Below are 22578 nucleotides of genomic sequence, written 5' to 3' on the forward strand. Positions count from 1 at the left end.
GGCTGTGCGCTGCTGACTTCTCACCCAGGGGATTGATGGAAACTGCAGTAATCATTCCAGCAGGTGTGGCCTGGATCAGAGCTACCCCACTGCTCTGAGCACCCAGGGTGAGTGTGCTGAGCCGTGCCCTGGATGAGAGAAACTTCCAGCTAGGGCTCTTTCCCCACAAAGAGCATCTGTACATTCCCTTCCGCAGGGGGGTTAAGTCTGCAGCAGAGACTACAGGGGGTGCTGACCCTAACACAGATAAGCACAAACTGCTGGGGTGGCCTGTGGATTGTTTATTGCGCTAATCGGAACAGCTGGGGTTCAAGTAATCTGGGTTCTGTGGAGGCAAGGCCTGGGGGAGGGGAGGCAGCCTGCAGGATGAATTCCATGGCTGAATCAGGGCATGGATTGCTGCCCTGTACAAGGAAAGAACTTTGGTCTGAAATGGGTAGGGATGGCCAGGGGCAGGCCGGTACCTGCCTCAAATCACACAAGCTAGCATGTCTTAGCAGCCCCTACAGACATCACATGTGATCCCTCTGAGGTAGCAAAGCACCCCTCTGGGGGGATGCAGCATTTGGTCTGTGCCCCTCCTTGTTGAACAGCTGGGCTGCAGGGAAGCCTTCAAGGGGCTAAACTCAGGCAGCTGCTGGAGGGGACAAGGGCTACACCCCCTCTGAAGGATTTAAAGGGAAGCTGAAGCCCAGGATGAGGGAGAAGGCTCATTCAGATGGCTTCTGCTAGAAGAAAACCAATTTGCAATGACCCAGTTTCCACTTCTGGGCCCTGCCGTCAGCCAAGGAACCCCCCATGGCTGAGACTGGGGACTTGTGCCCTATGGCCCAGGGGGAAGCCTGCTGCTTGGGGGTAGGACACAGCCACAGAAAGATTCATGGAGTCTCAGCTGTGCAGAGGGGGTTAGGAACTCTAGCCCTCCCGTAGCTGCCCCTTGTCAAGGGAACATCAGGCACAGGAGCAACGTGATGCTAGGACTATGGTCCCACTCCTGCCCCTTGGACAGAAAAAACAGCAATGGTGGAGGGGGGCCGTGGGCTGCTCTGTGCTTCAAGAGAAGGTAAACAGACTTAGGGATTAAGGCTCCTTGACTGGCAGACATGTCCCTTATGATTGACTTTTCAGAGGTAATAGCAGGTGTGCTTATTGGCCCCTCAACGGTCCAGTTGGCTGCTGAGTCCTACTGATGCTTAACCTCACTATCTTATTGCAGTGAGTTCCATAGGTTTGCAAGCTAGGCTTTCCCCTGATGTGCTACACCTTTCTATTCCCATGAGTAGAGAGCTAAATCTGCCTTGCTGGTACCACCTGTTACTGAGTACCCACCTCTCCTGCCCAGCAGGGAGTCTCCAGGCCTGTGTGTCAAACAAGGGCCTGACTGGTGTTGGGGCTCTAGGAGAGGAGATGGAACCTAGGCAGCAGCCCCATAGGCTGGCTTTGGCTGCTTGTCACCCAGCCTAGGTTCCAGTTCAGGTGCTGGTGTTCCAGAGCCAGGTTAGGGCCCCAGTTCCTGGCCTGGCAGCAGCACGGCCTCTTCCAGCCACCGTAGGTTATGGGGAGCTAAACACAGCTGGCGGCTATGAATGCGGCGCAGCCGCAATAGGTAGAGGATGATGGCCAGCAGCACCACCAGGATGCAGACAAAGAAGAGATAGTGGTTGTAGACGAAGGAGAGGCGGAGCCAGGGGCTGTGGGCTTGTCGGCTGCTCTCCTGCCGGAGATCCCTGGGCAGGAAGGATAGAAAAGAGAAGAGGTCAGGTGACAGCATAGCACATGCACCTTGTCTTACTCCCTGCACTTACAGGGCCTCAGGATCACCCCCCAGAGCCAGCTTCCTGCAGTGCAGTGCTGGGACTGGAGTAGCCAGGCGCTCCAGCTGGTACAGTGGTACGTCAAGCTGGGATGGGTTTGCTGTGCTCTAAGAGTGACTGGAGGAGCAGGCTGTGGCCTGTGCTTTACCGATGATCCCAGTGGTTGCTTAGGGTCTTGGAATCTATAAATCCCCTGTATGGGCCAGGCAATGGAGGGCAGCCCGTGCTCCCTACTCAAATTTGCTTTACCTGAGTGGCAGAAAGCGGGTTTTATAGAGAATGGCTCCAAGGGTCCACTGCACCTCACGGTCGTCCACGAGCTGGGCCATGTGCAGGCTGGAGTAATCCAGGGGAAAGTGAAAGCCTTCATGAAGGACTTGGTACATCCAGGCAGATTTAAAGCACTGATACCTGCAGAGGGCACACGGGACAGGTAGTCAGATGCCAGGGCCCCAGCTGCTAGACACACTGCTCCTGCTGAGGGGAGGCTCCTTACTTGACCCGCTGCTGGTCTGCGTGTGGGGAGTACAGGCCCTCTTGGAACCGCTGAGTCAGCACTGACCAGCTCAGGCTGCAGTAATCCTGGGGCAGCAAGGGAGAGACAGCACTGTCAGTGGAGAGATTGGTGCCACCCCTGCTCCCCTCCAGCACAGCAAGCAGTCACAAATACTCCGGGGGAAGGGACCTCACGTCCAGCCCCTACATGGAAGCAGCCTCATGTCAAACCAGACCATCCCTGACGTGTTTGTCCAGCGATGGGGATTCCAAAGCCTGTTCCAGAGTTTAACTTCCCTAATCTCTAGCCACCTTTCCTGCCCATGCATGACTCCCTGTGCTACTGTCAGTGAGCATGGAAACCAATGGAGTCCCACTGGCTTGAACAGCCCGTACCAGATTGGTCAGCTACCCCTCAGTGCTCCTGGGACCAGTTACCCTTGACTCAGTCAGGCTGTAAGGTTCTAACCCTTCTGTCGCTCCTCTCTGGACCTTCTCCAGTTCATCTAGATGTTCCCACAAGTGCTCCAGCTGAGCCCTCCCCAGCATCAGGCACAAGAGAATTCTTTCCTTTGTCTCAGACCAGACTTGTCTTTATATACTGCAGAAGGAGACTAGCCTTTTCCACCTGCATCAGATTGACCCTCCTACAGTCTGGGGACCCCCCCCCCCCATTCTTCCCAGCAGCTAAGCACCTCTCCTGCTCCCACTGAAGTCAGGCCAGTTCTTTAACTTGTCAGTCATTTGGAGGACAGGATGAGAATTCAAAGGTGCTTGCAAGCCTCCCCCAGCTCAGCGTATCTGCAGATTCCATAAGCGCACTCGAACTGCATTAGCCGTGTCAGTAATGAAAACCATTGAACAGCACCAGACTAAGACACGCCCCAGAGGGGTACGCCCTCCCAGGTCTGTGCTCCTTTACTACATACCCGTTGGCTTAGGAGAATGCATCAGAAGGAGACCATGTCTAGTGCTTCCCCCGCCATCTACTAGGCCAGCAGGAGCCTCGGGAGCGAGAGAAAGTTCAGGGCAGCCCAGGTGAAGCCAGGCACCAAAGAACATGCTCATCCCCCGGCAGAGTGGCCGGTGCAACCCAGCCTCTACCCCCAAAGCCCTGGGTCAGCGCAGTGCTCACCTGGGCAGTGCGGGCAAAGCTGGGTGCATGGTAGTGGCCCCCGAGACGCAGCACGTCCTCAGTACAGTAGAAGAACTCCGAGAAGCCATAGAACTCGCTGTTGTTGAAGTCAATGGGTGCCTGGTAAGTGCTGGTCAGGGAGGCCTGGCTGCCATTGACCCCTGCCAGCAGAGGCTGCAGCAGCTGTGCACAGGCCTGCCAGTCCCCTCGCCCTCGGATATGCAGGGTCTGGCCCCCTCTTTCTATTGTGTCCTTGAGCCCCACAGGCAAGCAGGGATCCAGAAAAGGGGTCTCAGTACTTGCCCCCATCTGCTGGCTGTGCAGCCTAGAACATGAGCCAGGAAAGAGCCTTGTTAATCGATCAGGCTCTGCAGTGACAGAGCTGTGCCCCTGCTACGGGGAAGAGTCCCTGCTGGGCACACATGCACTCACTGCCCCTGCGAAGGCCACATTCCCCCTGCTGGCCACACTGTAGCAAGCCCAGCCCACCATTACACGTGATAGGTGGGTGCATGCGCGACACCCAGCGAAGAGCACACAGCTGTGCCAAGGGACACTCCGCTGACGTGAGCTGAGGGAACTGAGGCACAATGCCTTAGCATGCACGAGGTACTGGGAAAGGCGCTGCTGTGTGCTAGGATCACCTGTGGTCAGTACAGCTGCACTAGCTGTTACCCCATTGTCCACCTTCCTGAACCTGCTGCAGAATCTCACCTGGACTGAAACAAGCAAACACCCCTGCAGCCCACAAACCTCTGAGGAGGGCCATGGTGCTATGCCAGCCCATGGGGGAAGGGGGTCCAGAGACAGGCGGGATAGGCTGCAGGGAGGTGCCCACCATCGATCCCAGGACAGAATGGGCTGGAGGGGAGTTTTAACACCACAACTACACCCCTTCAGGGAGATCCAACACAACCGCATCCCATGAGAACAGATAGGCCCCCTGGCCAAGAACTGGGGAGTCCCCCAACCAAAGCCCTGGGCACATCCCTGCAACTGGGGTGAAGATGCCCTCCCTCAGGCCCTGGGCTGATCTCCATGGGAGAGCCTAGCCCCCAGACTCCCCTTGGCCCTGGGGAGGAGCTATCAAAGGAAAGACCAGGCTGCCTTGGTAGCATGAACCAACAGAACCCGCAGACACAAGAACGCCAGCTCCCACACACACGGGGATAACCCTGCCAGGGCCATTTTAAAGGCCCCCCCTTACAGCAACATCCTTTAGGGCTTCTGCAGCGTGCGCTGAGATTAGACCTTCCACTTGTGGCCCCTATAGCGCCAAGGGCTGGGATGTCTGAGGACCTTCCCCCAGCAGGCAGGTGCCTGGGGGGGCTGCTGAGCCCAGGGCAGCGTTACCTGTTGTGGGTGCGTGTCTGGTTCAGCACAAGCTCCTCGTAGCGCTGCCGTGCAAAGTTCCCCCCAAAGCCCAGGAAGGTGCTGACATAGACACGGTACACGTGCTCCGTGTGCTGCACGTCACAGCCCAGGTTGAACTCAGCCAGCAGGCTCTTGGCAGCCTCCTCCTGAGGCAGAGAGAGGGGTGAGCAGCCGGGCCAAGCGTGGGAAGCACAAGGGCTGGTTTCCTGCCCGGGGGGCTCGATACGCACCTGCTGTGGGGAGGAGAAGGCCTCCACGCTGGGCACCTCGTAGGCGATTTGCAGAGAAGCACCACCCATGTCCAAGATCCCCACTGTCCGCTTCCGCACCAGGGACTCCGCCTGACTCCCCAGAGCCACTGTGACCATCGCTTCCTCCTCTGCAGCCCACAGCAAGACATTAGCAGATCCCTGGGACCATGTGCCCAGGTCAGCCTCCCTGCCCTCACTCCCCAGATCAGGGCCTTGGCAACCCTGCTGTATGGGGGACAAGGGCAGTGTCCAGATCTCACCTGGCTGCTGCCTAACGCAGGGAGCTCCACTGAGGCATAGAAGGCTGATAGCAACGAACAAGACCCCACCTTCCCTGCGTGCCTCTGCTCTTACAGCTCCCAATACATAGCTCCATCTCATCTACCCTGCCCCTCCACCCACTTTCCTACTTCCTCCCTCTCCCCATCTGGCTGGGCTCAGGGACTCCATGGGGGGCCAGGACCTTCAGCACGCCAAGGCCCTGGTTTGCTCTGGGTGCGGAGTCAATTCTAACAGAGCTGCAACCGCCCCAGCCCCACAAGCCCTGGCTGGACTCACCCTCCTCGTGATCAAATCTCCCCAAGACAAAGTTGATCCCAATCCAGGCATAAACCCCTACGAGAGAGGCACAGACAGAGCGTTAGGCAACGCGCCGGCGCAGCCAGGACACTGGAGCCGGCTGTAGCTCTTGGAATCCGCAGAGGAGCCAGCACTCTGCTGTTCCCTTCAGTGCGTGACTCTCAAGCCTCTGGGAGCGCAGAGCCCGACGAATTCCTGAGTCTCTGCCTTAGCAGCTCTGGGGCAGATGGGGCCTCTAATGTTTTCCATGTGCAGAATACATTTTGTTCTGTGCAATGAGGCATGTGCGGATGTGCACCATCAGCAAAAAAAACACATGCTGCCACCTGGGGGCACTCTGCTAATCAGCTGGGAGGAATCTCTCTTGGGTGGCTGCTTACAGGGAACCTGGCTCCTGGGAATAGCATGGACCAAGAACCATTGTCTTCATGCTGCCTCTGCTGTTTGGGCTCCTGCAAGGTCTGCGCAGCATCTATGCCCACCCCCAGATGATCATTAGCACTGCCTGCCCCCAGAGCCATGCCTCTTCCGACATGCACCTGGGTCAATAAGGGCTGCAGTGACTCATCTCCCCCGGCTCACGACACACCTGCAGACCGAGGAGCTGGGACTATTACCTTCCTGCTTCCCTGAGATCACTTCAGCTTGCGACGCCGAGAAGAGGAAATCAAACTCCAGGGGCACATTCCTCACCAAGTCCGCCAGGATTGCAGCCTGCTGCCTGGGGAGGGCAGGGACAGCAGTGAACATCCCAGTCCCTGCAGCCTGCAAGGGCCATCCAACCCAGCAGTTGTGTGTTAGGGCTCAAGGAATCCCCCTCCACGCACCCATTCCAGTTTGCAGCTGGGGGAGTCTTGTGTTAAGACTGCCCCTGGTCACAAATCCTGCAGTGACTCCAACACTGCAGGATTCCTGGTGCCTCCCTGCCCCCGGACTGGGCTTTGCAAGCCATGCCCTCTGCTGGCAGCTGTGAAAGGAAGGTATTGAGGCCTACCCAGAATATGTCAAATGAGCACCAGTTTAATTGTAAGTGGAAAGGCAAGGCAGCACTCTCAGATACAGGAGATAAAAATAAAAACAAAATTGGATTGGTTGACCAACAATAACCCCGCTTTTAGGGAAGTAAGTAACTCAGACAGCAGTATGCAAGGAAGTGCTGATTACCCCAAATGGAGCAGACGAAAGTTTTTTGTAAGGGCAGAATGAGACAAAAATCTAACGTCAGCAATTGCCAGGTGAGTGGAGGATACCAAAATACCGATACAGGGTATATAAGGTGGCTGAAACAGACCACGAGCGGACGGGCTGCGAATCCAAAAAGCCAGGTCTGATCAACCAGGGCTCCCTCCCCGGCGGCTGCCGCACATAAGCTCCGACAGGGGAACGAATACCGGTCGTAAGTTGCAACGAAAAATCCAAAGAAAGGAAAAACAAAGAAAAGAATCTCTCCTGAATCTAAGCAATGCTTCTATCTTTCTTAACGTGAGTATTAAGTAATTGTTAACTCCATACATTGTTTAAAGGTAAATCAGGAGGGTATATCTGTAGGAGAAGTTATTATTTCTTGTTTTTTTACTGTACTGTTTTTCTACTTTTTCTTTGTATATTATATTGTCTTAAAAGAATCAAAAAATAATGAATTGATTTAAATAGAAAATTGATTATAAAGTAAATAGAAAAAATAAATAATTTTTTGTTTGACCCTAAAAAGAAGTATTCTTCTCTCTGTGGTTTCAAATCCTTTAAAGAACCAAACCCAGTTACCGAAAGCAACATGCTCCTGTCTCCCTTGCACCAGGCTTCGCTCAGGAACTCCCTGCCCTTTCTGGTTCTCCGAGTGCTTGGGTGCCTCTAATGCCAGTGGAACAGACACACAAGCAAGGTGCCTTGGGGGCACTCACCTCTCAGGCAGCAGCCTCATACCCGCCGTGCACAGGATGTAGAGTGGAGTCTCCTTGTGCTTTGTCACCGGCACATGAGCTGCAGCAAAGCTGAGCAGTGGGCGCATGTAGTGACTGGCTTGGTCCGGAGTGGTTGCCAGCACGGAGATCCCTGCACAGGGAAAAGGGAAACTGAGGAAGAAAGAAATGTCCCACACCCACTCCAGAGAAAGGGGCGGCCTCCAATCGCTGCTCTAGAAGCAAAGGCTCAAGGCTTGGGGGAGTCGGAGGGAGACCGTTGCCCCAGAGGGCAGAGCGAATAAGCACCAGCAGGAACGGAAAAGCCAGCGCTCAGCCTCTGCCCTTGCCTGGCCTCACGCAGGGAAGAAGGGGCACAGACCTGGCTTGATTTTCTTGACGACGGGCTGGCGGCTCTGGTCTCTCATCTGCTTGACATCCAACAGGTCATGAGGGTTCCCGTTGTGTGGAGGCCAGAAATACACAAAGACCCGGGAGCCGCTGCTCCCACAATCAACAACAATCCCATAGTTCAGTGTGGAGTCCCCTGTGTCCGTAGCTTCCAGGTCTCCCACCCGGGCCATGTACCTGGGAGAGCGGAAGAGGGATGGTCAACCCCAACAGGCAGGAGGGGCAGAGGCACAGCACCACAGCACCTTGTGCACAGCCCAGATCAGGCTAGCAAGAGCGCTGGGAGCCAGCCTGTTCCACACAGCCCTGCCCCTGTGCTAATGGGCAGTGCTCTGCTCCCAGAGGGTGACTGGGCTGGGCCTTCCACGGGGAGCAGGAGCAGGGGAAGCAAGGACTCAGTTCCACCCCAGTGACATTGGGAGGAGTCCCATGCAGTCAGGGCAGCCACAATGCTGCAGAAGTCCCACTCACAGCAGCTGTAGCTGGGCAAGCGCCCACACCCCAGCCCCCAGCAGAGGCATTGACCAGCTCTCATCTGCCCAGCACCGAGTGTCTGCACAGGCTGGAGAGAGGACTGAGTATCAGGAGGTCAGAGAGGAGTCCCTCCCCCCCCCAGCAGATAACAGCACTGTAGGGGTCTGGCCTTGCTAATGGCAGAGTCCAGAAAGGTGAATCTAGTGACAAACCCTAGGACAGGGTGTGACGTAGTGGGGGTACCTGGCTGGTTTCTATGCTGCTGGCTCTGGGGGAACCCCCACTGGCTGCCGTGGGTACCACGACCCAGCAAAACAGGATGAGTCACTATGCAAACCAGTGGCCAGACACCCCCCATGGAGAGGAACAAAGGAAGGTGGAATGCTGCCTTGGCTGGGGGGCAGGGCTGGAAGTGAGGGAGTTGGTTGCTGGCTGTCGGAGGGCATGGAGGAGAGCCTAGGAGAAGGGGCTGGAGTTTAGGGGCCCAGTCTCCCCCATCTCAAGGGGGCCTGAGGCATCCTAGCCCAGCTCTGGGACCAGACTACATCTGTGCTGTGCTGTATCCTGGAGAGGCAATAAACCACCCTCAATTCCACTGGCTGGTGCAGTCTGTTTGTGCCATTTCGGGGTGCAGGAGACGGGGAACCCCCAACGCGCCGTCACACTGGTGTCAGGGGTGGGATCCACTGCACCCCATGGATGGAGCTTCCAGCGGCAAGCGACAAGGCGCAGTAGAAGCAAGGGCCCTGGAGCCAGGCGTGCTGGAGACAGAGCGAAGCGGTTCCTGGGAATCGTGGGGCGCTGCAGCACTAGACTGGTGAGTCTGCACCGAGGGGCCCAGCGGGCAGATGGCCTACGCCCGACTCTTGAAGGCAGAGCTGGTGGGGCTGTGCAGAGAGAGGGGCTTGCCTGTGCGGAAAGCAACCAAGGCCCAGCTGATTACCCAGCTGGAAGAGAATGACCAGCCACAGGGCCAGGATCTTGTCCCCAGGGGAAGCAGCCAGACCCCACCTGAGAGTGTGTCAGGCTCAGAGAGGGGGAGGAGCGCTGGAACCCACCGGAGAGATGAGACAGCGTCTCCCGGGAGGCCTGCAAGCTGCAGCCCATCTAGGGCAGGGGCCAGCCCAGCGGAGCTGCGGCAGCTGGAGATCCAGCTGCGGATCAGGGAATTGGAAGTAGAGGACCGAGAGAAGGACCGCCAAGATCGAGAGAAGGAGCGCCAAGATCGAGAGAGGCAGCGACAGCATGAGCTGGCCATGGCAGAGCGGAGAACCGGCGGGGCACCGGCTGCACCAAGTGCGGATGGGCCCCAGGGTCCCAGGACTGCCAGGCGCTTGGAGAGGCTCGTGGTGGCCCAATTGAAGGACATGGGCGACATAGACGGGTTCCTCAGTGCCTTTGAGAGGGCCTGTGGACTGCAACAGGTCCCCCCAGCTGACTGGCTGCAGGAGCTCATCCCCGCACTGAACCAGGAGGCGGCCGGAGTGCTCAGCCAGCTGGAGGACCTACAGCCAGGGGATTACAACCGAGTCAAGGAGGCCCTGCTGCACAAGTTCGGGCTGACCCCCGAGATGTACAGGAAGAAGTTCCGGGGGGTACAGAAAGGGCCACGGGAGACCTATGTGGACCTGGCCTCCCGCCTGGCGCAATACTGCCGCAAGTGGGTGTCTGGAGTCGGAGCCCAGACCGCAGAGGAGCTGCTCAAGCTGGTCATGATGGAGCAGTTCTATGAAGTGTGCCCACCCAAACTGAGGCTGTGGCTCAAGGACCGGAGACCAGAGAACCCCCAGGAGGCCGGGAGACTGGCGGATGAGTTCACGGAGAGCCGGTCCGGGTGTGAACGGGAGTCCCGGAGAGAGAGGGAACCGCGCAGAGACCGGATCTCGGCTGAGCGACGGAGGGAGTCAACTACGGGGCGAGACCAAGGAACAGGTCGTCTGCGCCCCAGAGAACCAGCCAGGGCCTGGACAGAGACAGCCCAAAGCCTAACTTGCCATCGCTGTGGGCAAAAAGGCCACAAGAGGGCTCAGTGCACCAGGTCCCAGGACCGGGGACTTTCCAGGGTTAACTGGCTGGGGCGGGAGGAAGGGCAGGCTGCCCCAGAGGCAGGGGCTGGCAGGCAAACCTCAGCTCAGAGAGAGGGGAAGGATGCTCAGTGCACCTCCCCTGGGAGGTCTGATTCTCAGGAGGCGGATTTCTCCGTGTACCGGGTGGGGGCAGGACGGCCCCTGCGGAGCGAGTGCCTCATACCCCTGGAGGTGGATGGTAGGAAGGTGACGGGCTTCTGGGACACGGGGGCGGAGGTGATACATAGTGGCCCCGGAGCGGATACTACCCCACGCGCAGCTGACCCTGAAGGGCATAGACGGGTCCCCGTTTAAGGTGCCTGTAGCCAGGGTGCATCTGAAATGGGGGGCCAAGGAAGGCCTCAAGGAAGTGGGGGTGCACCCGCACTTGCCCACCGAGGTGCTGATGGGGAATGACCTAGAGGAGTGGCCCCATGAATCCCAGCGGGCTCTAGTCACTACCCGGAGCCAGAGCCAGCGGGGGGCTGACAACGTGGGTCCAGGGAAGGACTCCTGGCAGCGTCCTCAGGGTCCCATCCCAGTGGACACGGGGTCCAGCCAGGCTGGGACTCCGGACCTAGGCAAAGGTGGGGGACAGGTCCCGATCCCTGCCTCAGCAGCTGAATTCCAGGCTGAGGTGCAGGCAGACCCCTCCTTGCAGAGGCTGAGGGACCAGGCTGGCCTCCGTGCAGCTCAGCCCCGGGGGAGAGGTGGCCAGGAGAGATTCCTGCGGGAGCGTGGGCTCCTGTTCCGTGAGTGGCTCCCCCCCAGGAAGGCGAGGGCATGGGGGGTCCAGCGGCAGCTGGTCGTCCCCCGAAAGTATCGCCTCAAGCTGCTGTATTTGGCCCACGACGTCCCCGTTGGGGGCCACCGGGGGATCCGGAGCACCCGGCTGAGGCTGCTCCAGCACTTCCATTGGCCGGGAATCTTTACAGCCGTGCAGCGGTACTGCCGGTCCTGTGACTCCTGCCAGAGGGGCGGGAAGGCCCAAGACAGGAGGAAAGCTGCTTGGGGGTCTCTACCCCAGATAGACCCTCTGGGCTTGCTGAGAGAGTTATGGGAGGGGAAGTCCTCCCTGGATGGAGCGTCGGGGGTGGAAGCCGCCCTGGTTGTCCAGAGAAGGCTCACTGGGCTCATGGCCCCAGCCCGAGAGACCCTGGCCAGAGATCAAGGCCAGCGGAAGGGTGGGTGTGACCCCCGAGGACAGGCCTGCGCCAGTCGCCCTGGAGCGGGGCGGCGAGTGGACAGAGGGAAGCCAGCTCATGTGGGGCCTTGCCACGGCCGGCCTGAGTCAAGGGGAGCACCCATGTCCCCGGGGCGGGTTCCCACGCAGAGGACCCGAACTTCCCTAGGTCACGAGCGGAGTGACTCTGCTCAGTTCGCTCTCGGAGGGGGGAGAACTGTGACGTAGTGGGGGTACCTGGCTGGTTTCTATGCTGCTGGCTCTGGGGGAACCCCCACTGGCTGCCGTGGGTACCACGACCCAGCAAAACAGGATGAGTCACTATGCAAACCAGTGGCCAGACACCCCCCATGGAGAGGAACAAAGGAAGGTGGAATGCTGCCTTGGCTGGGGGGCAGGGCTGGAAGTGAGGGAGTTGGTTGCTGGCTGTCGGAGGGCATGGAGGAGAGCCTAGGAGAAGGGGCTGGAGTTTAGGGGCCCAGTCTCCCCCATCTCAAGGGGGCCTGAGGCATCCTAGCCCAGCTCTGGGACCAGACTACATCTGTGCTGTGCTGTATCCTGGAGAGGCAATAAACCACCCTCAATTCCACTGGCTGGTGCAGTCTGTTTGTGCCATTTCGGGGTGCAGGAGACGGGGAACCCCCAACGCGCCGTCACACAGGGCTTTGCCCCTGCACAGGCCCTAGGACAGAGATGGGCCTTCTCTGCTCATTAGCCATGCTGCAGGCTCTGCTGACGCTACACAAAGCGTTTGCCTTCAGAACTCTGCTCGCCACTTCCAAAGTTGCAGGAAGGCTCCAGACGCCCCCTGGGCACCGCTGAGCTCCTCTGGACCCTCAGGGCAGGAGATCAATGGGGATGATCGATCCCTTCCCTCACAGGCCCCCCGGGGGGCTGCACATGCAGCTGAGCCGTTTGGCCGAGTCAGCACAATGCTAGCTGCCCACACGCAGAGTCAGGGCAGAACCAGGGGGCTGCAGCTTCTCCTTTCCATTAGTAGGAGCCCTAACAGAATTAGGATGCCCTGGCTCAGCACCATTACCCAGCCCAGAGCATCCGCTTCCACAAGGCTCCACTGACCCCGGGGCTGCAATACAGACAACAACCAACCTCAATTCAATTATGGAGGCACCAACGGGACTGGCCTTCCCCTCCCTGAGCCCCAGAAGCTGGTGCTGAAAGTGGAGCTGTCCAGAGCCGAGCTGGCGCCTCTCTCACCCTGCGCTACCCGAGTAATTGTGTTATAGCCAGAGCCTTTGGCATGCTGAGCAGGGGAAAACTGCATCCCTGGAGAGGCTGTTCTGGCAGGACTCTCAGCCCCACCACACAAGCTCCCTGGAGCTCCCCCAGAGCTTATGGGCAGCAATAGCATCACCCCTCCCGAACATACCGCCTAGTCCCTCCGTTATGCAGGACAAAGTCTCCAGGAACAACAGCCAAATGGAGACACTCAACGTCCAAAGAGCAATGAAAACTAATGGGCCGAGCGTGAGTGGCCCCTCCAACCGAGGGGTGGTGGAAGGGAGTATCCTACTGGAAAAGCCAGCCAAGGCCCCAATCTTGTCACTGGCTCAGCACGGGCAGTGCCCTGCCTGACTGGCCATTTCCCCACCTTTCGATTCCATCTATGCAGGATTCTCCCTCAGGGGATGCGGGAACCAGGAGAGGGTTACAAGGAGAAGCAACAACCAGCAGAGGGATTTCTTTACTCAACTCAGAGAAACACAGACCCACAAAGCAGCAAGTCCCTTCTTGCAAGTGCAACATCAGACAACGCTCAGCGTGCAGGACAGACAATTGGGGACACGGCCCTATGCAAATGGATGGCACACTACCAATACAGGGCTCCCCAACAGAGCAAAGCTTTCCTTGGGGGCAGGAGAGTTCGGCCTCTCTGCCTTGGAACGCGTTCTCGAGGGGGGACAAACTGAAACAGGATTTCTTCCTGACAGCTGGTGCAAGCAGTGACACTTGGGGACATGCGTGGAGAGAACCACAGAGCAGCTTTGCACATATTTCTGATGGCGATGCCTGAGACAAGCCAATGTGGCAGCCTAGAGTAGCCTTCTAGTTTCAGGCCAGCCAGGGGACTGCTGCAATATGACATGCAGCTAGCTATCCACCGTGCTCTTGGGCATAGCCCTGTCCAGCAAACTGGTGCCTGGAGAAAGAAACTGGGTAGACAGATTTAATCCACTCCAAGTAGAGCACCAAACACCAAGAGTCTTTTAACTTTAAATTCCAGTATCGTCTTGGAGAGGAACTGTGGGTAAATGCAAAGCACTGGATGCTTGCCCACCAGAATATATGGGGGGGAGACCCTGGACTCAAGACCAGGGTCACCCAGAGAGAAGTGAACTGCGTAACATTTCTGTCGAACAGAAAGGGCTAAGTGGCTGGGAAGTCAAACACATGTGCCTGTCAGGATTATCTGCCTGATAAATCCCAGAGGCAGCAGTGTTAGTAAGAATGAAGGCAAGAGCTCAGAGTAGAGTGAAAGCATGGCACAGTGCTCCCATTTCTCTCAACAATTTACTATGAGCCATGGTCTAACCACAGAGGAGGGTGTGTTGTGTGCTAGCAGCTTCCATGCAGTCTAAAGAATTTCATTTTATTTTACTGTAAATCCCAGTTTCTGAAGCTTATTATCCCAACCTTCTCTCTCCTGAGAATGCTGAACTTGATTATACTGCCGTCAGACAGCAGTAATCAAGAAATGATTTCTCTACACCTTGTCCTTCTGAGACACGTCACTGGCTTGTATCAAGAAGTCACACAGTATTACTGTTTTCATTGGACTCTGATCCCCCCTGCTTTATGAATACAGTTTCCAGTCTCTTGAGGCTGCTAACCTGACATATAATCATATTCTTACAAGTTAGAATTTGTAGCCGTTTAGAGCCTGCTGTGGCCCCTTGCCCTCAGAAATGTTCTTGTCAAATTCTACTGAATTTTCTCTATGTCCTGGTCTGCTGCCCTGCCTTCATGGCCTGATCTGTCCTGCCTGTACAATGCGTAGCCAAGTCTCGGAGCGTCCCACGTCTGTGATGCCAGACCCAGCAAAACCATCCAACCCAGGTTCACTCACCTCTCAAACGGCCGGTCTGGGGGGGCAGAAGAGCCCCAACGGCGCAGATCTGTGGCTGCCACAAGGAGCAGCAGGCAGACTCCAAAGAGGAGTGCCAGCAGGGCCAGGCGCTGACGGGCACACGGGCTCACGGTGGGCACAGTGAGGCGCCATGAGGTTGGGCAGAGGCAGGAAAAGCTGATCCTGGAAGAGGCCAAAAGGTGCGGGGAGCAGGCAAAGTCACGTTCCGAGGCAGGGGAAGAAAGCATCGCGCTGCCCACTCCAGCCCCCGGAGCCTGCACAGGCGGCTGGGCCCGGAGAGGTGGGCTCCCCGCCACCCCCCCCCAGCGGCCGGGCCCGGAGAGGTGGGCTCCCTGCCGACTCCCCCACCCCCCAGCGGCCGGGCCCGGAGAGGGGGGCTCCCTGCCGACTCCCCCCCCCCCCAGCGGCCGGGCCCGGAGAGGGGGGCTCCCTGCCAACTCCCCCCCCCCCCCAGCGGCCGGGCCCGGAGAGGTGGGCTCCCTGCCGACTCTCCCCCCCCCCAGCGGCCGGGCCCGGAGAGGGGGGCTCCCTGCCGACTCCCCCCCCCCCCCCAGCGGCCGGGCCCGGAGAGGGGGGCTCCCTGCCGACTCCCCCCCCCCCCCAGCGGCCGGGCCCGGAGAGGGGGGCTCCCTGCCGACTCCCCCCCCCCCCCAGCGGCCGGGCCCGGAGAGGTGGGCTCCCTGCCGACTCCCCCCCCCCCCAGCGGCCGGGCCCGGAGAGGGGGGCTCCCTGCCGACTCCCCCCCCCCCCCCAGCGGCCGGGCCCGGAGAGGTGGGCTCCCTGCCGACTCCCCCCCCCCCCCCAGCGGCCGGGCCCGGAGAGGGGGGCTCCCTGCCGACTCCCCCCCCCCCCCAGCGGCCGGGCCCGGAGAGGGGGGCTCCCCGCCGACTCCCCCCCCCCCAGCGGCCGGGCCCGGAGAGGGGGGCTCCCTGCCGACTCCCCCCCCCCCCCCAGCGGCCGGGCCCGGAGAGGGGGGCTCCCCGCCGACTCCCCCCCCCCCCAGCGGCCGGGCCCGGAGAGGGGGGCTCCCTGCCGACTCCCCCCCCCCCCCAGCGGCCGGGCCCGGAGAGGTGGGCTCCCTGCCGACTCCCCCCCCCCCCCAGCGGCCGGGCCCGGAGAGGTGGGCTCCCTGCCGACTCCCCCCCCCCCCCAGCGGCCGGGCCCGGAGAGGGGGGCTCCCTGCCGACTCCCCCCCCCCCCAGCGGCCGGGCCCGGAGAGGGGGGCTCCCCGCCGACTCCCCCCCCCCCAGCGGCCGGGCCCGGAGAGGGGGGCTCCCTGCCGACTCCCCCCCCCCCCAGCGGCCGGGCCCGGAGGAGCCGCGGGGGGGGGCGGACACTGGCCCAGGCCCCGGCTCGGGCCCCCCAGGCGGAAGCGCCGCGACGCTCCAGCCGGGTCACGGCCCCGCGCTCACCTGGCCATGGGCCCGCTCCCGCTCGGCGCCGCGTCACCTCCCCCCAGCCCGGGCCCGCCCAGGGCCCCCCCCCGGCCGCCGGGACATCGCCGCGCCGGACTGCGGCAGGGAGTTCCCCAGGGCACAGGTCCGCGGCCACGTCACCAAGGCGACAGGAGGAAGGGGCGGGGCTTCCCGAGACTCGAGCGTGCTGGACCCGCCCCGCCTTCTAAACCAATCAGTGCCCGCCCCGGAACCCCGCCCTCGCCGCGAGAGCAGCCAATCAGAACGAACGGGATGCTGAGGCGCCCCAAGCAGCAAAGGCCAAAATTTCCTCTCTCGTGACCCAGGGGACCAATCAGCGCTGTCCAATCGCAGAGCTCGTTACATGAGCCCTGCCCCCTGGGCGGGGCTATCTGAAAATCCGCGATCAACTTTGTGCAGCGTGGTCCGAGCGCGCGCGGCGCCGCCCCCTTCCTCACGTGACCGCCCCCTGCCCTCTTTGGCCACGCGGCCCCGGGGCTGTGGAATTAGCTGAGGCTCCGAATGACACGTGATTCCGCCTCGACAAGGCAATGGGAGGGGCGGTCACGTGAGCAAGGGGGCGGTGCCGCGCACGCTCTGTCCCGGCTGAACGTGCTGCGAGTCCGTAACGCGCTGCCCGACGTTCGCCCGGTTCTACATCCCTTGGGCGTCATCACCTTGAGAGAGCCAATCAGCGGCTCTGGAACACAGAACACGCGCCCTGGCCCTTGAAACAGCAGCCAATCAAGGCCAGAACCAATAAAACTCGAAGAAGACGAAAGGGCAAAGATCTGCTGCCCAATCAGAAGGGCGGACAAAAGGATCAGTTGGCCAATAGGCGGCGCGGATGGGCGGGCTGAAAGATATTCTCGGCCAATAGGCGGTGCGGATGAGTGTGTCGAAGGGAGTGGCTGCCCAATAGGAGCAGTGCATGTATAGGGCGCTCTGCGCGCCTAACCAATAGGAGTTGTCGGTAGGATGGCGGCCGATGGCTCTGGCCAATAGAGGCCGACGGTGGGCGGGGCGGACCGTGCGGCTGGCCAATGGGCGCGGGGGGGCGTGGCAGGCTGAGCGGGAGCCTCCGGCCGGTCGCGGCCCGTAGTGGTTACGGCGGGGGCTGGCTCGGAGGCCCCGCGCGGCGCCATGGAGCTGGGGGCGGGCGCGGGGGCGGGCGCGGGCCCCGGGGGCGGGCCGGAGCCGGGCCGCGTCCTGCTGCTGCTGGGCGGGGGCCCCGCGTGGGCCCGGCGGGGGGGGCCGGAGGCCGGGCCGGGGCCCGGGGGCGCGGAGGCGGCGCGGCGGCCGGAGCCCGGCTCCGACCCGGACTACGAGGCGCTGCCGCAGGGCGCCGCCGTCTCCACCCACATGCTGGCCGGGGCCGTGGCGGGGGTGCTGGAGCATTGCGTCATGTACCCCATCGACTGCGTCAAGGTGGGCCCCGCCCCCCGGGGCCACTCCCCCCGCCCCCCGGGCCGCCCCCCCGCCCCCCGGGCGGCCCCCCCGCCTCGCCCCCCGGGCCGCCGCCCTCCCCACCCCCCTCCGAGCGGGACCCCCCGGGCCTTCCCCCCTCCCCCGAGCGGGACAGGACCCCCCGGGGCCACTCCCCCCCGCCCGAGCGGGACCCCCCCCCACCTCACCCCCGGGGCCACTCCCCCCCCCGAGCGGGACAGGACCCCCCGGGCCGCCGCCCCGCCTCGCCCCCCGGGCCTCCCCCCCCCGAGCGGGACAGGACCCCCCGGGCCGCCCCCCCGCCTCGCCCTCCGGGCCTTCCCCCCCCCCCCCGAGCGGGACAGGACCCCCCGGGCCGCCCCCCCGCCTCGCCCTCCGGGCCTTCCCCCCCCCCCCCCCCCCCAGCGGGACAGGACCCCCCGGGCCGCCCCCCCACCTCGCCCCCCGGGGCCACTCCCCCCTCCCGAGCGGGACCCCCGGCCCGCCCCACCCTCCCCCTCCTGGCGGGACGGGACCCCCCCCCCCCCCCGGCAGGAATGGAAGCCCAGGTCCCTGGGCTGGGCTGCTGCCGAGCACGCGTAACACCGTCTCTTGCTGCGCTTTCAGACGCGGATGCAGAGCTTGCAGCCGGAGCCTGCCGCCCGCTACCGGAACGTGCTCGAGGCCCTGTGGCGGATTGTCCAGACGGAGGGTTTCTGGAGGCCGATGCGGGGCATGAACATCACAGCCACGGGGGCTGGCCCTGCCCACGCCTTGTATTTCGCCTGCTATGAAAAGTTAAAAAAGACATTGAGTGATGTCATCCATGCTGGGGGCAATAGCCATGTGGCCAACGGTATTGATCCTTCCTGCACCGCCATCCCTGATGGGCTAGAGCAGCTGAGAGCGGCCCTGCTGGCTGGGGTGGTAAAGTCATTGGCATCCCCAGAAGTCTGGGCCCCTGTGTTCGGTAGAACTCAGACTGGCTGTCAGTGGTTCTTTTCCCCTGTGTGCCATCTCCCAGACACTGCCCTGACCCGTACTGCTCTGTACCAGCCCTGCGGGCTTCCCAGTGGCTGTGCAGCAGTGGCTGCAGTGCACCCAGGGAGAGTATGCGTGGCACTGGTGGTGCTTGCTACCTATTTAGACCTAGTTCTGGAGCCAGGTGCAGCAATGGGGAAAACAGATGTGTCCCAGTAAATGGAGGGGGGGGGGTGCTAGTTCTTTGGGCAGTGAGAAAGAGGATCTGCCCCACATAGGGTAGGGCTTGCTTGCCGTGTCTATCTTCAGGGTGCTGTTATGGCACCCATTTCCTCTGCAGCCTGGGGCGGGGTTTCCTTGGTGATGGTAGTGAACAGCCAGGGAGACAGGGTTGATAGGAATGGCTGGGCTGACACCTAATCCCACCACACCAAAGCAGTCAGTTTCAGGATGGCGCAGGTGGCCTATAGCAATGTCCTCTCGCCAGTCACTAGCTAGCACCCATCTTCACAGTGCTCTCTTCCACTCCACCCGTCCCTCCCACCCGGCGCTGGGCAGGGGGAGTGTTGTACTCATGCTGCACCTCTTCGTAGACCTGTCTGAGCTGTTCCTAGGTATCTGGCTTTGAGGAACAGGTTAGTGGGGCTGGGAGCTGGTCAACACCTGCCCCTTGCTCACAGCAACACCTGTGGATGGGAGCTGCCTGCAGGACTCCCCTCGTCTCTGAGCTGGGATTGACTGCAGCCTTGTGGGTAGGTAGAGCGGAGCAGGGTCTAGGATGCAGCCCTCATTCCCGGTGGGGCCTTTGACGTTCTCAGGCTCCCCACATTGCTGTGCTCAGACAGACTTGGGACTGGTTGAACTTATTGGGGGGGGGGGTTCACCCTGTGGGTCCTGGGCGCAGGGGGTCCTGGCTGTGGAGTGGTTTCTCACTCTGGTGGTGGGCCACATGGTCCCTGTACGTCTGTTGTTTGCACCATCTCGACCGGGTGCTGGGATTAAATGAAGTTTCGTGGTCTCCATAAGGACCCGGCACATGATAACACTGCCTGCCCCTGCCGCCCCAGTTTGTGGGCTCTGAGGCTGGGGGTTGATGACACCAGCTCTCCTCGTGGGCGGCATGTAGGGCGACGTGAGGCTTCATCAGTCTTCTCCTTGTTGGCCCTGGAGCCCTGGCAGACAGTGTCTCCCTCTTCTCTGCTGAGGGGCTCTGGGGCTCTCCCCCTCTACTCCCCTCACATGTCTCAGTTCTTGCTTTACAGGTGCAGCAGGGTGTGTAGCAACATTGCTCCATGATGCAGCTATGAACCCTGTGGAAGGTAATGCTGACCCCATCCCCTCTGCAGGGGAGGCCCCATAAGTGGGAGAGTGAGGTGATCCCCTCTGTGCAGGAACCAAATTCACCTCTGTGCTGTGCTCCTCACTCTGTCCTATCTAGAGAGAGCCCTGCAGAGAGCAGCAGCCCCTGCCTAGGGCCCAAGCCTGGATAATCCAGGGTATCCAGCTGGGGCATTGAGTAACCAGCAGGTTTTGATCCTAGGAGAGAGGAGCCAGTCTCTGCCTCAGGGATCTGGGGGAAGAGCGTGAGGGAGCCAGCCCTCCCCCCCCCCCCCCCTCCCCAGGGACTTGTCGTGAGGCTGGGCAGAGAAAGCAACAGCTCTAGCTAATGGATCTGAGTTCAGATCACCAGGGATCTGGTTTGTGGGGAGGACAGTTTTCACCAGGGGGCACCTGTGCTGAGGCTGCCAGCAAGGCAGAAAGCGAGAGTGCTGGGAGAGCATCTTCCCTCAAAGCCACGTCCCCTTGGCAGGGAGGCAGCTTCCCAAGGTGCAGACTAGCAGCCTTAGTGCTGGGCTTGCCCACTGCGTGGCTACTCCCCCCAAGGCCAGGCAGGGCTTTGGGCTCAGGAGACGCTATTTCCACCCCGTGGTGGTGTGCAGCACAGGGTGAGCACCAAGGTGTGCTCTGGCCCTTTCTGCAGGGCACTGGGTTTGGCCTGGTGTCCCAGCCACATGCATCCTGCCTCCTGAGCCCCCTAGTCGCCATCCGAGTCGGGTCTGTTCTGCTGTGTGGAGTTGGACCTTGGCTCTCTTCCACCTGGGGGCCATCCGGGCTGGGGCTGTACTGAGCCTGTGTGTCTGCTGGCTGAGCTAGTGAAACCCTTGGGGACATTCTGTAGAGATGCAGGGATGTGCCCAGGTGCTGAGAGCGATGTGGGCTCTGTACCAAGGGAGGGCCGGATGTGGCTGCAGGGCGCTGAGCTCAGTGCAGATGTAGCCCTTGGGTGTGCTGCCACGTGCTAATAGGTGAAGTGGCTGGCACCCTTCCGAGAGCTGTGCTAGCTCGATTCCTGGCAGGGCGTGGGGACGCTGGGAGTCACAGACCTTGACCTGGGAGTTCCCTGGTCTGTCTTGTCAGTGGTCTCTGACGCCGGTGAGACTAGAAACCGGGGCTCCCGAGCCCTGTTCTTATCCTTTCTCTCTGCTTCTCTCCTCGGTGGCTTGGCCGCTGGACACCGTTGCTTGCTGCTGCCGTCTGCCCCAAGTGGTCAAGCAGAGGATGCAGATGTACAACTCCCCATACCAGCGGGTGACGGACTGTGTGCGAGCCGTATGGCGCAATGAAGGGGCTGGAGCCTTCTACCGCAGCTACACCACCCAGCTCACCATGAACATCCCCTTCCAAGCCATCCACTTCATGACCTATGAGTTTCTGCAGGAGCAGCTCAACCCCCACAGACAGTACAACCCTGGCTCCCATGTGGTCTCGGGGGCCTGCGCAGGTGCCGTGGCTGCTGCTGCTACCACGCCATTGGACGTTTGCAAAACGCTGCTCAACACCCAGGAGTCCCTGGCCTTGAACTCCAACATCAGTGGACATATCACAGGCATGGCTAATGCCTTCAGGACGGTGTACCGAGTGGGCGGTGTGACCGCCTACTTCCGTGGGGTCCAGGCCCGGGTCATTTACCAGATGCCCTCCACAGCAATAGCTTGGTCTGTGTACGAGTTTTTCAAATACATCCTCACCAAGCGCCAGGAGGAGCGCCGGGCTGGGAAGTGAGTCAGAGCTCAGCCCTGCTCTGGGCCCACTTAATCTCCCCTCCCTGCCTCCGCCTCTCAGTGTCTCCCTTTGGTTTGGCTTGTGCTGGAGACCAGGAGGCAGGAAAGCCCTGGGGGTCTCGCAAGGCCATCTCTTGCTTGGGGCTGCTGCAGCCTGCCCAGACAGCACAGCCTGCCCGGTCCTCAGAATCCATACGTGATGTCATCCTGGAGCCTACCCAGGTTACCTGCCCCTGCACTTCTGCCTAGGAGCCATGTTCCTGCTCTTCCCCCCCCAAATCTCCCTGCCCTATCGCTTTGTCTCTCTGGTGATGACACACGCCGTGAGCCACACTGGCAAGTCAAAGCTGTGGTGTTCGGGAAAGGTTCTTGCTGTTGCCTGGAGTGCCGAGGGCTATTGGCTAGTTTCTGGCTGGGGGAGTGTGAGCCTAGCCATTGTCTAGTAGCACGCACACAGTGAACACCTGACGCTGCCCACCCTGGTGCCAGCTGACAGGCAGGATTGCCCGGGAGGGGAATTCGGAGGGTTGTGATTGTTCCTACTCTTGGCGCCTCCAATAAAGAATTCTGCTTTATTGTCCTGTCCCTTGTTACTCTTGGAAAGGCCAGCTCCCGCAGCCTGGCTTGGGCTTTTCAGCGGCTCCGCAGCCAGTGCTCCATGCCGCACAGGCCACAGCTGGTCTCCCCTTTTGCATGATCAGCGGGTGTCACTAGTTGCTGAGAATGCCCTGCCTGGGGCTGTGGCAGGACGGTCTGCCAGCAACCAGAAAGCTGAGACCCGGCCAGGAGGACGCTGAGGCCTGGCCAGGGCGATGGGCGAAGGACAGTGACTGGGAGAAGGGGCGGAAGCAGGAGCTGGCCCCCAAAGGGGAGACGGGCTGGAGAGGTGGGGCTAGGGGGCTGTTG

The 22578-nt window shown here is 60.9% G+C and overlaps 2 protein-coding genes across 3 annotated transcripts; one reads left to right on the forward strand and one right to left on the reverse strand.

Annotated features, from left to right (window-relative positions):
• Window positions 1-266: 266 nt before the first annotated feature.
• ENTPD7 (ectonucleoside triphosphate diphosphohydrolase 7) lies at window positions 267-16394 on the reverse strand. The gene is made up of 12 exons (XM_075934450.1): window positions 16202-16394; window positions 14769-14951; window positions 7929-8134; window positions 7550-7700; window positions 6266-6369; window positions 5628-5684; window positions 5049-5197; window positions 4798-4964; window positions 3445-3769; window positions 2311-2396; window positions 2064-2225; window positions 267-1727 (listed from the first exon to the last, which is right to left on the reverse strand). Exons 1-12 carry the CDS (start codon window positions 16207-16209, stop codon window positions 1499-1501), a joined length of 1827 nt encoding a protein of 608 aa, XP_075790565.1. The 5' UTR covers window positions 16210-16394; the 3' UTR covers window positions 267-1498.
• An 896-nt stretch (window positions 16395-17290) lies between these two features.
• On the forward strand, window positions 17291-22247 carry SLC25A28 (solute carrier family 25 member 28). Of its 2 annotated transcripts, XM_075934453.1 has the most exons (4): window positions 17291-17632; window positions 18257-18485; window positions 19873-19929; window positions 21156-22247. In XM_075934453.1, the coding sequence occupies exons 1-4, from the start codon at window positions 17348-17350 to the stop codon at window positions 21671-21673; spliced, it is 1089 nt and encodes a 362-aa protein (XP_075790568.1). In that variant the 5' UTR covers window positions 17291-17347; the 3' UTR covers window positions 21674-22247. The 2 variants fall into 2 exon arrangements, with proteins under 2 accessions (XP_075790568.1, XP_075790569.1); XM_075934454.1 differs by lacking the exon at window positions 17291-17632 and having other exon boundaries at window positions 18311-18426.
• The last annotated feature ends 331 nt before the right edge of the window (window positions 22248-22578 follow it).

The sequence above is a fragment of the Pelodiscus sinensis genome, chromosome 8 (assembly GCF_049634645.1).
Source record: "Pelodiscus sinensis isolate JC-2024 chromosome 8, ASM4963464v1, whole genome shotgun sequence".
Lineage (NCBI taxonomy): Eukaryota > Metazoa > Chordata > Testudines > Trionychidae > Pelodiscus > Pelodiscus sinensis.